The following is a 17,918-nucleotide window of genomic DNA, read 5'->3' as shown; positions in this document are numbered from 1 at the left end:
TAGTTCAGGAAGCCCAGATCATTTGTGGAGTATGAGACACAACTGAAGTGAGAAATAGATGAATAATTATGGGGGAAATAGTTATGCAGAGCTTCATGGCAAAAGCAAAGAGCACTGAGACTCCAAGAACCATGTTTGAGAGAAGTGTTGGGGTGATGTCTGCAAGATATCTGAGTGGCTCTCAGACTGATACTTGCTGAAAAGGGTGGTAGAGATGTTCCCATCAACAATAAGCACTACTGAAATAGCTGAAGTTGTCAACTGCTTTACCTGTCAGGCAGAATAATAAAAAAACTTCAAGTGATAGATTTACAGACTTGTTTATGACAAAGACAAGCAGGCTTTCTTGCAGCTTTCCATGGTAAAGAAAATGAAATTAGCCTTTATTAGAATGTTAGTACTTTTACTACTCAATAAGGAATTGATTTATGCTTACTTTGTTTTAAATGCTGTTTCCAGTCCTCTGTGAATAAGTAGCAATTTAATACTAAGTTTCACTTCATTTTTGTTGCTTTGGTTTGTGTTTGGATTTTTGCTGTGGTTTTTGGAGGCTTTTTATTAGAACAGACAGCTATGAGTAATTCTTCTTCTGGAAATTGTGACTCCGCCTTGTGTGTGCTTGCACTATGAAAGTAGAATGCAGAAATTAAAAACTCAAATAGGAAGGTTTTACTCCGGGAAAAGAATGGTGCATGGATTTGGTTGGGCTTTAGCTTTTTCAAAGTGTTCATCAGACACAAACTATATCATTATAAGACAGAGAGTATCACCTCCTATGCTCAGGTGAAGAAATGCTAGGGGATATGACTGCAAAGCTGTTTAAACCCAAGAATTTCCACATTAGTCAAGTGAAACTGAGATAAGCAAGGAAGAAGTCTATGAAGAGGATGGGATGGTCTCCTGGTCTGATCCAGGCTAAAAAAAATACAGCTTGTATTTGTGAAGAAGGAATAATCATACAAATTAAATAAAATTAATCTGGCTTTATGTATAATTATAGAATGTTACCTGGCTGTGACAAAATAAAATGTCAGCTTTTATTTGCATAGCTAAATCAATAAAGGTCTTCTAAGAGCTTGTCCTTGCTTTTTAGTGGAAATGGTCTCAGTCCCATGCTTTGAAGGCTTAGGAGCATAGCAAGGTGCCTTGCTATTCACACTGCAATTCCTGCTTGCTGCCAGACTGTTACCACCCAGCTGCGGAATGGAAAGAAGCACAAGTTTCTGTCCCTCACCAATTTCATAATGGAAAGGTAACCCTTTCACCAAACTCACTTCTACCTCCTAGGGACACTCCGGAGGTCTTAATATGAAATAAACAGGGACTTTTCTCCTAGGAAGTGTGCTGCCTGCAGGGCAAAGAAAAGGCTTATCTGTGCAGAAGCTCTTATTGGAGCTGCTTGTTCTTTAGAGCTAGACAATATCAGTCTGTAAACGTTGTCACAAATACTACATATTTGGTGACCAAGGTGTTGTAGCATATGTCAAATTAACACAATAATTTATCCCCTGCTAAAAAAACCCTGAGAAGAAAGATCTTTGGTGTAGTAAACATTTTTTTTAAGTTTAAAAACCAAACAAACCTGTTATACTGTCATCTAGCTTGTTTGCTGCTAAGTGTAGGATTTCCATTGTGCCCATCTCTCTGCTCATCCTGCACTACAGCTGGTCTCCTGCAGTGTTCCTCAGAACTGAACTAGCCTCTTCCTCCCATCTTGCTTGCCTTCCAAAGAAAATACTCACTACCGATTTTGCTCCTCTTCCTCAGTAAGTTTCCAGAGCTCTCCTTTCTTTCCATGTCCCTTTAGCTTCCCATGTAATTTCTTTGTCACACACAGACCCTCAAGTAATCTCTCTTCTCTGCATAGAAGCACAGTTACAGCTCTCCGTGGTTTTTACTTCTCTGTCAGTCTTGTGCTCCCAGCTTTCCATCCTTTGTGCCCACGTGTTGCTACCAGGAAATTCCTCTTGCTCCACAACTCCTCTTCTGTAAGCACTTCCACAAGGACTTCCCTTCCTGGGAACATACTGTACATACAGGTACACTCAGATTCACTCTGAGCCAGATGGAAAGATCCCTCATCCATGTCATAAGATCTCAAGGAGATTTGGGCCTTCCCCAGTGAGAGACTTTGTGTGCACAGCCATGTTGGTTGCATGCATGGGATTGTTCCATTCCCATATATCTGCTAAATTCTAAATTCATCTTCTCACAAAGCATTTTACATTTCACTGGGCTGATTCCTTTACTGGAATGCATTGTGTAAGCAGACTCCAGTATGCCTCAAGCTCTTTGCTTTTCTCAGTTTTCCCAGTGGTTTTGTCAGAATAGTTTTCTTCTACAGAGCTGGCAAGTAAAGAACCAAATCCCTCGCTGCTTCTAACAAAGAATACAGATTGACGTACATATGCTGGTTTATGTAGAAGACTTGTCTGTGTTACAGAAGTGTTTGTGGGATGCAGGGGCAGCAGATATCAAAGCAGAGGGGAAAACTTATTTGATCCTTCCCTAAGGAAGTCCCAGTCAAATGGCTGAGGAAAAAGGAGATTGGAGAGGTTGGGGGATACTCATTTCCTTGTGTGTCTTTGAAAGTGCAAAAGATCATAAATAAAATTGAACTACAATGTTGTAGTTGTGGGGACTCTGCAAGGCAAGATTAGCTGTAAAAATTATTTCTAATTGTGAAATTACTCCTCATATATATTCCTGAAAGTGGGCAAAATTCTCTTGAATTTCAGGCCTGATGCAGATTCTAAGAAAGGATTTAGCAGGTTGGAATTGTGTGGCTAACTCAGATACCGGTGTGTGCATTTGCAACAGGAAATGAAAACTCTGTGGGGATGAATGGGCAAAATATAATAAGAAGAATTAGGCTGGTCAGTTGATTTGTTACCACTGAGCTTCATTTCTTATTCCATACTAGGGAATGTGTTTGATTTCTTTCCAGCATGGCAGATGAGTTAGAATTCAACTGTGTTTCCCAGGAAGTTGACTAACATTTATGTCTGTCATTGCTCTTGGTCACTCACAGGCATTTGGAAAGTGACATGCTTGGTTGCCTGGTATTGACTGCCTTCAGCTAATGTCACTTCATTTATTACTCACTGCAGATAACTTCTGATTCAGTTGTCAGTATCATGACCCCTTCTCCTCTCTCCCTTATTTTCTTTCACAAAGAGAAAATTGTGCCATTATTTAGAAGTGCTATTAGTTCTGTAATGTGTTCTCCTGTGCATCAGAGCACTGTGCATACTCAGGGGCCAGATGCAGCTCACAGTCAAGCTTTCTCCTCTGCACGTGTTTGTAGAAGGTGAACTGTACCATTGGTATCTGCGCCATTGGTATTCTCCAGAAGCTGGAGAATATGCTGGAGAATACCAATACCATTGCTATTCTCCAGAAGCTTAAAGGCAGCAGGATCAATCTTATGCTGCTTTTTTTCCCCACTTGTCTTTCTCATGAATACAATATTGGCTTTATGGAAGTGATCAGAAAATTCAACTGAAAGTTTCAAAGTTCCATTCTGAGGAAAAAAGGGTCGTACAGCTTTGGCTAAGTTTTACAGATTTTGTGCCCTAAAATTATGGACTTCTGAACGAAAGGATCAAGATCTTCGGTATTCATTTGGTTCTTCTGAGAGCAGGAAATGGAGGAATGGTGCAATCACGATATCCCAGTCTGACCATTTTGGTATTAAGAAGATCATGTATGAAAGCCGTTTTTGCACACTATTGATAAGGATGTTGCTTCTGGTGCAAGAGCACAGAACAGATCATGTACCCAGAGCAGAAGTAACACACAAGAACTTTGTGTAAAATGTCTGTACAGCTGTCTACACTACAAAGAACCAAAAGGGAAAACCTGTTATACAATATACCAAACTTTCAAATATCATCCCAAAAATATCACATGTTATATGGGCTGTAACATTCAGACTGAAACTCATGTAGAAAGACATGCTTCTTCACTGTAGATTTACTGAGATGGGATATAAGTAGTTTCCCTGCATAGGAAAACAAAAAATTTTTCTGAGAACAGGTTTTTTTTTTTAGAAAGGCCAACTCTGTTGGTGCAGGAAACCCAAATCATCTTTCTATGCAAAATGATATTTGCATAGAAATCATCTTTTCTATGCGAAATCATCTTTCTATGCGAAAAGTATTCTTGTTTCTAGTTTAGTGATACATTAAAAAACCTGAAAAGTAACAAAATTCTTCTTTTTCCTTAGTGGATTACTTCTAACATTCATATAGTTAGCTATATTGCTTCCGAGAGATGTGTGATTTCTTGTCCTAAGCCCTAAACAAAATTGAGACCCCTGTGTTTGAACATACATATGGTAAAGATGTTTTGGTGAAGAACACTTGCTTATCTTTCTGTGTGCTTCCCAGCAGTAGGGTTGCCAGTGTGTAACAAATGTGAAAAAACACATTAGAGAAGTTTTTCTCACAAAATTTATGTGAGTGCCCAGGTTACTGTTAGTCATCATCATAATCTCTAGGCTGTCTTCCTTAAAAGCGTGGATGTTCCTAGGTGGTTTTTTTTCCTTTTCTGTGGTTCAGAAACACCTCAGGATAAAGCATAAAGATTACATGAGCATGTATAATGAGAATGTTCCTTTTCTGAGACCTTTGGTAAGAGGAGACAATGACATGAGGATGCAGCTGTAGCAGAAGTGGATGTGAAAGCATAGCAACTGCATAGCAAGAAGACGTGGTTTTCATCTCAGTTGCACAGTGGGAAGCACTTCATTCAATATGTTTTCTGTTCTCCTTACTTAGAAAGTTTTGAACCTACAGGCTTCTGGGGTAGGGGTACACGGAGAACACTCATTGCAAGTAAATAAAGACAAACTAAACACCACTTGAAAGACTAAAGTTTTTTCTGAATATATTAAGATGCTGAAATGCATCTTGCAGTAAGAGACCCACAAGACACAGAATCAGTCAGTCTCATTCTGAAAGTACTACTTGGCTATTGAATTTTTCAACTGTTTTGTGAGAGGATTTCATGCTTTCCAGTTTTTTTCTGCTAAAGGGCATTCAGAACAAACAGTGTTTGGGAAATGTAGCTTTCTCTGATAGCACAGGCAGAGACTATTCATACGTTTTTGACAAAAGAGCCTGAATAGCAAGGAGTGATGTGTTTGGTCTTTCAGGCTCCTGCATGGAGTGGAGTTGCTACAGTGCCAATGCTGGGAACCTTTTGATATTTATTGAGGAACAGTTTGTCCTTCCAAGCAGAACAAATCTGGTGTTTTGTCGGTGTTAGACAGTGGAAAGATCAGAAGCAAAATTAGGTTTCACAAATACTTAAGGTGGTGATTTATCTATTTTCTAACAGATAAGAGGGAAGAAGTGACAACACTGACATTAAATGTGGACTGTGGCACCCGCTACAACTGAGCACCTTGAAGCATTATTTCCCTTGATTCTCAACACAAATTGTTTCAGGAGAATTATTTGTTCTTTTCCTGTCATTTATTTAAAGAAATTCTCACCAGATTCTGAATCATTTTCCCCCAAAGGGATGGCTTTTGCTGTCAGCAAAAGAAGACTCAAAGATTAACAAACAAGCTGTCTTTTAGAGAAAATGCCACTGGTAGTTTACTTGCCATTGTTTTGTCTGGGGACATTTACTTGAATATCTGATAGATCATTAATTGAGTTTTGGTTTTGGCTGTAGTCAGTTTTCACAAGCAGAGCTTTTCCTTCCCCAGTGCACACCTAAGTCATCTGTTGTGCATTCTGAGTGATCCTGCAGGCATTTCAGAGGCATATATGAGAGGATTAATCTAATACTCCCAAAACCTTCTTAACAATGTCTTGGCCCAATAATGAGCTGCAAAGTTAGTCCTGGTGATGGAGTGCTAGGTGGGATGCCAGCCATAGCCTTCAGCCTCTTAATGGGTTAGATGAGCCCTTCTGGGACATGCACCTGCCTTCCTACTATTGACCCTCTTCAGACAGCCTCCATCCCTGCCCAGCTCTTCTTTTCCACCCAGTTGCCTTATACTTTTGGGTGGGCTTTTGCTATGGCAAAAGGGAACGGGGGTAGTACAGAACTTTATGATTTGGAAATCTGACACTCTTCTTTTGGAACTGTGCTCCATTAGTCAGGTGAGCAGTCACACAGGAGAAAAATGACAGCAGTAATTTGGAAACCCAGAGAAGCATCTGCACACAGGCATTGGCAACATGGCAACATTATCTTTGTCTTGAACAAGGCTAGAGCAAAATGGATTCAGTGAAGCAGAAGAAGATGTTGGCAGCAGGAGGAGGAGGAGTAGTGGATTTGAGAAAAATAGATGCTGTGCACACTGTAATTATTGTTTATTCTGTGAGTAGGCATGAATAATACTGTGCTTAACAGATGCAAGGAGATGCCAGAAAGGTAGATATTTTCCAGTGAATGTGTTAAAAAATGTAAAGGTAGAAACAGATGAAGAGCAGAGAAACTCTGTATCCTTACTTGGATGTAGGCCTTAGAAAATAGAGATAAAAGAGATCTTCAGAAAGGAAATTGATGAAATACCTTAGAACATTAACAAACAAAATGGCATTTCTCCAAAGTACAGCTGCAAGCTAATTTGAATAATATCTGTCATATGTTGGGTGTTGAGCTTAAGTTTTTGGTTATATGGACCTATAAATGGACTTACATTTTGTAATGTCAATTCTAAGCCTCTTGGGGTAGTCCCTCATCTTTCAAATGTACTTAGAGAACATGCTGTGCGAGTGCAGTGTAGATAGAAGAAACAAAGGTAAAAAACCCTTAAGGTAAATGTTATGTATATAAAGGATGTATTTTTAGATAGCTAAATTTGAATTATGGGTACCAGACAGATGGATAATGATCAGCTGATTTTCTATCTGACAGATGTTCTAGATTTGTCTAGATTTGCATACTTTTTTAATCAAGTGCATAAATCAAAATTCACTTACGTGGAGGCACGTCAGACTGTGTTCTTCATCATCTTCCTGGGTTGTCTAGTATTATGCAGTGAAGGGAGATTACATCAGAGGAGAAAAAGATGTGCTGGAGAGGAAAGGGAGGGCTTTGAAACAAGTGCAGAAGTGCAAACTGTAGTGCAAACTGTACTGTGGAAGACAGTAGCTTCATATGGCATGAATTCATATGGCATGACCAGATTTTCTCCATTTAAAAAGTAACAATTTAGGGACTAAAACATCCATGCAAGAGAGAAAAGTGGGGAGGGGAAAAGTCCCAAGGCAGGCTTGAGAAAGTGTGTTTTGATGTTAATGTCATTCTGTAGATCTTACTGAACAGCAGTCTACTCACAACAGTATTTTTGGCTCCACCATATTAATGAAATTAAATTCATTATGAAATGAAATGGGCAGGAAATGCAAGCATGCTGGTATTTTGGCATTGAGAGTAATTTTAACAATTTTACTAAGCAAAAGAAGACCCCAAACATTTTCTGTTCTGAAGTGTAATTTACAGTGTCTTTACTTGCTATGATGAGCATATGAGGAAAAGGATTTAGGACATCTAGAGTTTAATAAATATGAACAACTCCAAAAAGCCATGAGACTGTATATATAATCATGGATTCATTCTTCTTCTTTTCATATTTCATGCCAAGTGCTAATCTCACATTCTGACAGTATAATGCTAAATCTAATTGAGAATGTCCAGGCATGTTTGACCATCGGACTGGATCATCTTAAAGGTCTCTTACAACCTTGATAACTCTATGATTTTTACTTGTTTTCTAAAAAATGTCATTCTTGAATGCCCAGATATACTTTCTACATTTTGCCACTGATAGAAAAGTTTCATTTGGATTTGACCTGTTTTCCTGCAGAACAGGAACCCTCTGCTAAATTTCCAGTTGAGACCTTTCACTTACTGCCCTTGGTTAAAGCAAGCAGTTTATTCACATGTTCAGGTCACCTTTCAGACGTAGCAGTCCTACTTGTGCCTTTGTTTCTTGTCAAGAAGGATTCATTTCTTCTATTACAAGGTACTTAGAGATACAAAGAAAATTAAGAATATTTATTCTTGGTTTTGGATTGACACAGCTGAAAGACACTTTGATGGAGAAAATATTTGTGGTAGAAATGGCAGGTCATCATCAGTAAGCAAAGTTCTGCCTCTTCTTCCTACACAGCAGAGCAAGTAATGTTTGATATCTATTTGTATAATTTTTTCTATCCATTAAATGAAAGCAAAAATATTTTCCAAGCTTAGCAGAATTTTAAAAGGGGGACTGTGATGCTCTGCTTCTTATATGAACAACACTAACATGATTGACACTTTCCATATCCAGTTCTTAGTCTAAATACAGCCAGTTGTCAACCAAAAGCTGACAGCTTTCACTCAGATTGGTCTCCAGTACCATCTGTATCCCTTCCCACACAAAAAGTTGACCATATTTACACAGAGACAACATTCCTGCTCCCACATTGCAAACAGAACTTAATTCATATAGAACAAGTAACTATTGCTTTTAATTGAGTAATGGGTACCTAATTATTATAAAACAGTCTATTAATTATCACATTATTGTATAAATGATTGTATTATATCCTTTTGTGACTGCTAAGGGCAGTTTTCACACTCTGTGTGCCACTTGCAGCCGAGTATTCTTCTGCTCTAGATGTTCACAATTCATCTGTTGGCTGGGATCATGCAAACATCTCTGAGCCTGATGGAAAGCCCATTATAGTCTGCAGTTTTCCCATTCTGTTCAATGGGCTTTGAGACAGGGATCACAGGAGCAGAATAGGTTCGTTCCATTATTTCTAGCATTCAGTTACTTATTAAATAAATGTCACATGCTCAAGTGAAGGTTAAACCAGGCTAACAAGCAGCTGAGGAAAACAAGTGGTTTGATATGTGAAAGATAAAGAATTTCTACAAAGAGTTTTGGTTTGTGCTTTGAGAGGTCATTTTATATTGTTTGCTTCTTTGTGAAATGAGTTTGTTCTAACAAGATTCAAAATAAGGATCTGAAGGAGATTCATAATAAGGAAAACATGCTTTACTTCACACAGGCTGCATGACAACAGAGTTTCAGTTTCTTCTAAGTGGTTGTATGGCAAAACGGCTGAAAAAGAGAGAATAGGTCGTAGTAAAAGGACGGTTGGCAGAAAGGGATGTTGCTGACCCTATTCACAGGTTTCTTGTCAGTGCAGAGTTGTTTATTGTACTAGTCTGATGTGCAAATGGCACCGTAAGGACATGCACAGACAGTCTTCTGTCTTCTTTTGGGGAAGAAATAAAGCTTAAACACTCAGTACTGAAATGTATGAATTTTAATAACAAAAGAACCATTGGGCAAAGCCTTTAGCTATTGTACCATTGAGCAGGTGATTAGCATCTATCAGGCTACAGCTGTTTTCTTCTTCTGTTTGTTCCATATGCAGATGTTGCTATGAGGAAAGGAGTCAGCAATGACTGATGTAGAGCCTGTGGTCACAGATTTTGCCTCATCAGGAAGGTCAGGCCGCCGAAACGCCTTACCAGACATCCTGGGCTCTCCTGCTGGTGCTGGGACTTCAGACTTGCCACACAAACTGGCTGAGCTCTCTGTTTCAGAAGGTAATGGCTGGGCATTCAGAAAAGGACATTTATATGCAGTCTTATATGCAGTCGTCCTTTGCTTTTGTTTTTTTTTTTAAGACTTCCACCACCCGCAGTTTTGATTCCAATACTACTATTCCTGTTATCATTTAGAATTAAATTCAACTTTCCAAAGCAGTTATCACTTGGGCCTCCTTATAAGACAAGTTAATATTAACCCATATCCATCCACAGATCCATCCACAGTGTTAGCAGCTTAGGGAAACAGCTCAGTGCTGGGAACTGAATTCGAGTTTCCTTAAGGGTGAGAAAACACAGTTGTATGTCCGGGCAACTTGGAAAACACATCATTCCAGCTATAAATTCCAGTGTCCTACTGCACTGATATAACTTTGCATAAGACAGCAGAGCTGTGCTGTTGCTACAATGACAGCTCTCAGAATATACAGGCATATACATTAAGAGTAGTGTTTATAGTATTTTACTCCTGCTTAGTAGGCTTTCAGCTTTTTATCTGAGACCAGTGCCAAATTTTGCCATGTCCTTTAATTTGATAAGGTGCTCTGTTGATATAGCACAGGTCTAATCAAGACCAGCTTTGCGAGTTCTTTTTACTTTCAGAGTGACTTTGGTGGAATTTTCAGATTCAGAAAAATCTGATTTCTAATGCCTAAGAAACAAAAAATATGGACTGTCCTTGAGCATAGTCTGTCCCTACTTTTTTCATCTGAATCAGAATTTTTTTCAGAAAACCTTTTCTTCTCATGTCCATCACTGTTGCTGCAGTGGTGCCACCACAACAGATGGTCTGACATCCAGGAGCAGTGTTGGTGTGAGTGCAGCAAAGGGGAAGGCAAGCCTGTGCGAAGGTGTGAATGGTTCATGAATTTGAACTGAAGTAGATCATTAAAGGGATTCCTAGTTGCCAGGGATGCATATCCTCCTTTTACATTACCCAGAGAAAATACAGGATGCTAGGTGAACAGTCTCCAAATGCACAGTAAAGGCCAGGGGGAAGGATTTATTTGATCTTGAATTGTTTTTATTTTGGTGATTTAATTTATAGTCATGCGTTTGGGGTTCTGTAATCTAAACCCCATACGGGCCTATCAAAGGACCGCTAAGCAGGTAAAAAGAACACTTCCTGGAGGAAGGAGAAGGGCAGAATGACCATATCCTGACTTGAACCAGGAGAAGTGAGGAAAATAAAAATCTGAATGGATTCTGAAGAAAGAATTCTTTTGTCTTGAGGAGACATTTTTCCCTATGAATATGAAAATTATGTCCCTACAAAACAAACAGGAAAGAGTGCAAGTTTTTTGTAAGAAAACTTATAGCATGGCATAAAATAAATATCTAGCCCTCCAGATGACACAATAGTCCTCCTCTCCTGGTCTCCATCCAATTCATTAAGAAGAAGAAATGAAACACAGCTATGTTAGCTTTAGCAAAATGTACTGATGCTTTCTTAGAAGTACAGGATCAGTACTGCCGGGATTTGAAGAACAATTAAGAACATGGAATGGTCCTTGGCTTTTGTCATTGACATATAGCTGTGCCAGAGCATGTTGGAAGGCAGCACATTCTGTTAGCAGTTTACAGTAGTGACAGTAAGGAGTACAGGATGCATTTAGGTCCACTCTGACAGCTTGGGTGCTTTCTGGGGAAGGGAATTCCACAAGTATCAGATGGGAATTTCAGCTTCATTGTGCTGTAAGTTAAAGCTTGGATGAGATTGCAAGCAAACAAAGGAGAATTCATCAAAATGGAAAGACAGTTTTGAAGTTTAAATGCTGTGACAGGGAAACAGTTTGTTTTGGGGCTCTAACAGACATTTCTTTTGCCTATTTCTGACTTTAACAATAAGTCGTTAAAAAAGGAAAGTCATTTGCAGCTCAGAACAAAGAAATTAGATAAATGAGAGAAGTGGAGAAGATGGAACATGTGGCTATATAAAGTATGCCCTATTTTGTTGCTACTCTGAAATTCAGATTCAGTGAAGATTATGGGAAATGGTGAGAGGACTCTCTCCATCTTGTTTCAAATTTAGCTAATGCTCATTGGATCATACATATCCTCTTTCTAAAATGATGTCAGCTACTGTCATAGCGAAAAGTCAGGAACAGGATGTGCTAATACTTGCTGGCTTAGAAGAGAAAAGACACTTTGTTCTATTTTTTTATGAATACACAAAGAACATATCTGTATGATACAAATGCCCATGAATTCTGCAAGCCACACAGAGTTGATGTTCTTGTGAGATGAACAGAAAACAGCTATTTATCTTGGAGCCTAACTCTGAAAAACAGACCATCTGTATCATATCTGATCCTCCTCTGGTGGTGTGTAAATTTTGGAGGGCTGAGACTTTGCACAGGTGGTCTGGAACCACATTGAATAGTTGTTTGGTGTCACTGGTGATCCAGAGGTTGAAGAGGAGGCTGCAAGGAGTTTGAGAGCAAGAAGCTATACTGGTCTTCCACATTTGGAATGCCTGTGTTAGGGCACCATTCTGCCAATAACACTCAGCAGCTTAACTAGCACCTATTGCACACCTGAGTGCCACCAAGTATCAGATTAGGCTTCCTCTAACAAACTGTTTTCCTCTACCCTGTCTGAAAGACTCCACTGATATTAGATGTCCAGCCTGCACAGAAACAGCCAATAGAGGAGATTGCTCTGTCTCCCTTTCCACAACATTGGTGTGCTGCATAAGGCTGGAGGGTGTCAAGTAACTCGGTTCTTTATTGCTATAGAACTTCAAAGCCTCTGAATCTCTGAGCAGACTTAAAAAACATCAAGCAGTTTCTGCCAAGGGCTTTTGCCGGTGAATTGTGTACAGCATTATATATTTGCTGTCATATGTAGAGACCAAGATATATAACTTTTTTGGGTGTTTTTGATATTTTATAGGAAGTGAGAAAATGTACCCCTTAGATTATGACTGTGGAGTAGATGGAGGAGTATAAAGTGGAGGACTGTACAGCCAGATGTGCTGAGCAGGCCTCTCCTTGTCCCCAAAAGCTATGGACTGCCATAGGTTTGGGTATGCTATTGCCACTGGTGCTACCATGTGAGGCTTGAAGGTAATATGAAAATTATTATAGTTTGCAAGGAAACCAAGGCAAGAGGAGCTTCTGCTTCTCAGTGAGTAAACTTGATCAAAAGAAACAGCATGGAACAAAACATATAATGACCAGAGACACTGGGGAGTTTTTATTCATACCAGTCATGTAAGCATTCTATTCTAATCTGTGGAAAAGTGAACTTCCAACTCACAGTAACAAAAATTCCCCCCATCTTGGGAAGACAGGGTAAATTCACATAGGTATTTCTTGTCAAAGAAGGTCAGACAGAACACTGTCATGTCCATAAACTGAAATGTTATCTACCTGAAACCGCACAGTGCTCAAAGGAATGCAACATTTTAATTTGATTTTGTAAATGACCCAGAAAAAAAATAATAACAGTAATACAAAGTCAATTCCAATCTATTTTTTATAGCCAAATGCACATTGATCAACCTGTGTGAGAAGTGAGCAAATCAACACTAACAGATGCCTCTCTAAGTTCTTTATCTCTTGAGTTAATCTCTCTTTCTAAAGCACCCATGACTGTGGTAGTAAAGAGCCAGTCCAAACAGAGATGATCAGTGAATCCAAATAAAAAACATTTTAAAAGCTGTGAGAATGTGTATGGTGTAAATGGTTAATTCTGTCTCTGTTTAGATGCAGGAGCAGAGGGTGGAGAAGTGTCATCATCCAAAGCCTTGCTGGAAAGTCAAGAGGCGGAAGGAAAACGCAATGATTCCTAACACCTAAGGACTCCTGGGTTAATGAATCCCTTCAACAGACTTCCCTTCCCCTGTGTCACCCCTTCTGAAGTGTGGTAGCAACTTTAGCAGCACAGACATGACTTTGCAACACACTTGTACCTAGATGATTGTGTGGATTGGCATACAGTTCTTTCCACTGTCATCCCTCTAAAGCAATGTTCTACATATCCAAATAGAAAGAAAACTAAAAATGTATCTCTTGTTTTCAGTTTTCTCTCTTGTTTTGGTTACAGTATTCATCCTAACTAATCTTCTTTGACAGTTCCAATTAATATACCTACCAGGAACTAATCATTGTTTCAAAATAAAAATCCTGTTTCTTAATTTCCCAAACCAGCTTCTTTCTCTCTGGCACAGAGGTGTGTTCACTCTCCACAACGTGATATTAAGTATATATTAGATTACAGACAATATCTGTAATTTATCTCCTGAGATTTTTGTTCTCATTAGACATATGTAGATGGTGTGAGAAAAAAAAAATTACATAAAATAAAGTTTTCTCCTACTCCTGTCACCAGAAGGTTTTATAAACTACATAAACATCAGTGTTTGTTTTCAGACTCTCTTTACCTCTGTTTGATTATGGCAGATCATCTCAGTTCTCCCACTCTTAGCAGTCTTACCACTTCAGACATTCATTTTCATGCTGAATATTGTAGCTTTCATGTGTACCTAAAGTAAAGTAGGTATGTTTGTATATGATGAAAATTGTTTAATCTCACTGTGGAAATTAAATATCTATAATCTTTTCTGTCTTTGGTTGATTTCTTAATGTTTCTCCTGTAGGATAATATTTGAAGCCAAATAATACATATTTCTTTTATTTCATTTGTGTTTTGCTTTGTTGGCTGCTGATAGTGAAGATGTTTCAATCATAAAGATTTTAGGCAAAGTTTTTTCTCTGCCTAAAGGACTTGTTTTGGTGATCACGCTCCTGAAAATACTTGGCATTCATTCCCTTGTTGTAGGAGAATTAAGATTCAGGTACAGACATGAACCTTCACGATTCCTTGGGCAGCAGCCACTTTTGTACATCATGAAAATGGCAGAAGCATCTCGGATGGTTACATCCCACATGTGACTGGTATTCCATCTATGAAATATTTCTGTAATCTAAACCTGGCAGAGAGCTTGTAAGGGCTCAAGAGAGCTTGTAAGGTACAAGTTTCATTCCTTCTGTGAATTTACTCATACCCTGGCTTTTCGGGACCATCAATAAAGGATCCAAAGTTTAATTCAACTGAACTGACAATTAGTTCCCTCCTCTTAAACCTGTTTTCATTTAACAACATCCCAATTTTTTTTTCCAATTTGGAAAGGTAAAATAACTTATTCCACTGAATCAAAAGAGGTGGCTTAAGAAAGCCTGAGAGAGTGAACTAGCTGACACTAGGGGACCAGAGCTGAAAACCACAGTGGAGAGGGACTAGGAGGTAACTGTATTTGTGGTACACACTCTTGCTCTGGGATGAAGTCCCATTCTCCTATCCCAGCCTCCTTTATAGCATCACAGTACATAAAAATGGTAAATTAGAAGAAGCTGTGGTGATACCATCAAAATCAAGTATATGAGTGTTACTGAAACATAAGTCCTTATATGCTTTGTTCTTTGGGTCATGGCCTATATCAAATTCTGCACTTCTTTCACAGCTGCAGCACTGGATATATTTAGTTTCTTCTCTGATACAATACAGACACTGAAATTTGGGTTACAGGAATAAATACTTTAGGTACTTTGTTAATCTAAGCTAGTTTGAATTTTTTTGCTATAAAAACACCAATTATGAACCAGCTGAATTTAGCAAATTATGTCCTAAATTCAATGTAAAAAAAACCCAATCTATAACAATATACATAAAAGGCATTATCTGCTCACAAATGTATAATTTACAACTATTCAAGAATGCTCAACACCCTGGGAAATTTATTGTAAGCACTCAGGTGTTTACTTTGTACTAGAGCTATATGAACCTGTCTTTGAAAATATGTTGCATATAAAGAAGAATTTTAACAGTAAATTTGAAAAAAATGCAGTAGTAAAAACTAACATTTAAAATGCAATTTAATTAAAAGTAGGATTAACATTTTTAAAATACCTGCAATATGGTATATGTGTATTATCTAACTGCAAATTAACCAAGTTACAAATACAGAAATGCTTCTTTGTCATGTGCACGTGCAGTTTGTGTCTAAACAAGTATTTGTCTAGACTTCATGACAGATCTCTTTTCTAGTTAGTTGTAGCAGTAAGAATATTAAGTAATGCCTTGATTTTACCAAATTTCTCTGGTTCTGAGCCAAATGCATATTTCTGACCAGTATAAACTGACTCACAAACTGACTGATGTGGGAGACATTGTACCATATGAACTTTGGTCTTTGGAGCACAGTTATTAGTTGTGCATGATTCTTGACTCAGGCAGAAGGGAGCTCACCCCTTTAGGCTCTCTGGGGGGCTTTGTGCCATGCTGTCCAGTACTCTGGGGCTTGGGCAGAGCTACTGTCCTAAGCATAGCTGAAGGTGGGGAAGCTTTGGTTCATGCTCTTGTTAGTGTGCTGAAGACAGATTATAGTCCTACTAAACTTTGGCTGAGTCTGTAAAGAGCAAATGAAGTGCTTCTGAATATGTTTGTCACTGAGCCAGTTTATCCAGTTTCAACCATTATGCAGACTGTACCAACCTCTCTTAGTTCAGCTAATGGGATATTGATAACAGTGCACTCTCTTGGTTCACATAGCCACAATGTTATGTCCCTGAATCAACTGGGTATTTTAAAACATGCTTAGCTTTAAATACAGATGGGTGTCACCGCAGTCAATAGAACTACTTAGGTGCCTAAAATTAGGTACATACTTAATTACCTTGATAAATGACAGCAGCAAACTTCTGTTAAGGCTAATCTGGTATTATAATGCATTAATCCCAATTTCCATTCCAGCAAGTTTGGTACAGCTAATAACATCTTTTTCATCATCTTACAGCACTATCCTGGGCTTTCATAAAGCAAAGAATTTCATTTTAGTACCAAGCAAAAAAAAGGTAACTTTGTTGTCTCTATATTTTAGAATATAATTGAGCAATTATCCATTCTTATCCACTCAGCATGCTAAAAAAAACCAAAAACAAAAACAAAAAAAAAAAAAGGCAGGAAGTACCCTTGTAATTTTATTGTGCATAAATAAAACAATTTAGAAATTTTGACTATATAGAAAAATCCCCTTGATGTTTTCCAGATGTCATTAAGAAATTACAACTGCACTTGGTTACTTAAAAATTACAAGAGAGCAGTGGCTATAATAGGCTTGAACTACACTTTACCACTACTACCATTTTACCTGCCACCATTAGTAGGCTAAATAGCCTTTATGTATCACGCACATAGAGACGAATACTTCAAAATTTAGCAAATTAGTATTAGTTCATATTCCTCTCTTCTGTCTGCTAGTGCTCTGAGTGTGATAAAGGCCATGAAACAGAATTGAACAAAGACTTCTCCATGGATTTCTCCATGTGTGTTCAGTGAGCATAAGCCCCAGAGAGTGGTGAGTGTGGGTTTTCCCGGGGCCAGACAGCACAGACCAGTGGGGCTGAGCCCACCGGGATCCCAGGGCACTTGCTCTGAAGTAGAAATAGCAAAGGCTTAAACTGTTCTGCCATCTAGTGGGATCCTGAGCTTGCCAGGTAGGCTGTGCAAGGCGGTGGGGGGAGACACGTTCAAGAGACCTCAAACCCAGCTGCAAACTGGGCTGGTGAGAATGTCTCTAGCTCATCCAACACATTCACTTCAGGAGTTTTGCTATAGGCCCAGAACCTTGGTGCCTCTGTATACAGAAGTCCTTGGGATTGCAAGGATTTTGTGTTTCAACCCATAAATTCTTACTGTAGAACAGGTGTCTGAGTCTGGCTTGCAGCCTACCTTGCTTTAGGTGCCCACTCTGTGGTTTGGGCTTGGGTGCAAATCCCACCACAGATGACTGTTTTGACCATTTTTAGGGATAATTTTGTTTCATCTTCTCAACCTGCAGCTTTTCCACTTTCCCTAGTAATTAGCAATTGAGAGCTCTTCCTTTACTGTCTTGGTCTATTTCCCTCTTCAGCCCAGTGGGAACCATCCTGATGGATCTAAGCAACAGGAAGCCTGAGGGGCACTTCATCTTGGCATGTGCCACATCCCGATGCCAGATCTCTGGATTTTAGTGCAAGAATTACATTTGATGAATAGTGTTGTGGGGTTTTTTGGTTGTTGTTTGTGTGATGTGTGTGTTTGTTTGTTTGTTTGTTTGTTCGTTTGGGGTGGGGCTTACCTGTGTGCTGTGGGCTTTTCTGTATTAAATGTATTTATAATAATTGTTTGCAATGTAAAGGCCCTGATGTGAGGATTTGGACAATCCCTACCAGTGCTGTATTCCTGGGGCCCTGCTGTGCAAGGCTTGATGCTGTAATTCGAGTGTTAGCATACAATGTATGGAAAAACTAATCTGAGAGAGACTGGCTTGACCCTACTGTGTAGGGCTTTCTGTGCTTTTATTT

General features: G+C 38.9%; 1 protein-coding gene across 5 annotated transcripts in view; it reads left to right on the top strand.

Moving 5' to 3' along the window:
- The window catches only part of PKIB (cAMP-dependent protein kinase inhibitor beta), a 53,570-nt gene extending 39,432 nt beyond the window's left edge, over positions 1-14,138 (top strand). For 4 of the 5 annotated variants that reach the window (XM_018917048.3, XM_050972394.1, XM_050972393.1 and 1 more), the window contains exons 2-3: positions 9,396-9,570; positions 13,281-14,138. In XM_018917048.3, the coding sequence (XP_018772593.1) occupies positions 9,423-9,570; positions 13,281-13,366 (234 nt within the window). In that variant the 5' untranslated portion in view covers positions 9,396-9,422 and the 3' untranslated portion in view covers positions 13,367-14,138. Of the gene's footprint in view, positions 1-1,093; positions 1,253-9,395; positions 9,571-13,280 lie in introns of all 5 variants that reach the window. The other variant, XM_018917055.3, reaches the window with a different exon arrangement.
- The last annotated feature ends 3,780 nt before the right edge of the window (positions 14,139-17,918 follow it).

Source organism: Serinus canaria, chromosome 3 (genome assembly GCF_022539315.1).
Source record: "Serinus canaria isolate serCan28SL12 chromosome 3, serCan2020, whole genome shotgun sequence".
NCBI lineage: Eukaryota > Metazoa > Chordata > Aves > Passeriformes > Fringillidae > Serinus > Serinus canaria.
The sequence above is the reverse complement of the archived record's forward strand: the minus strand, read 5'-3'. Positions and strand labels throughout refer to the sequence as shown.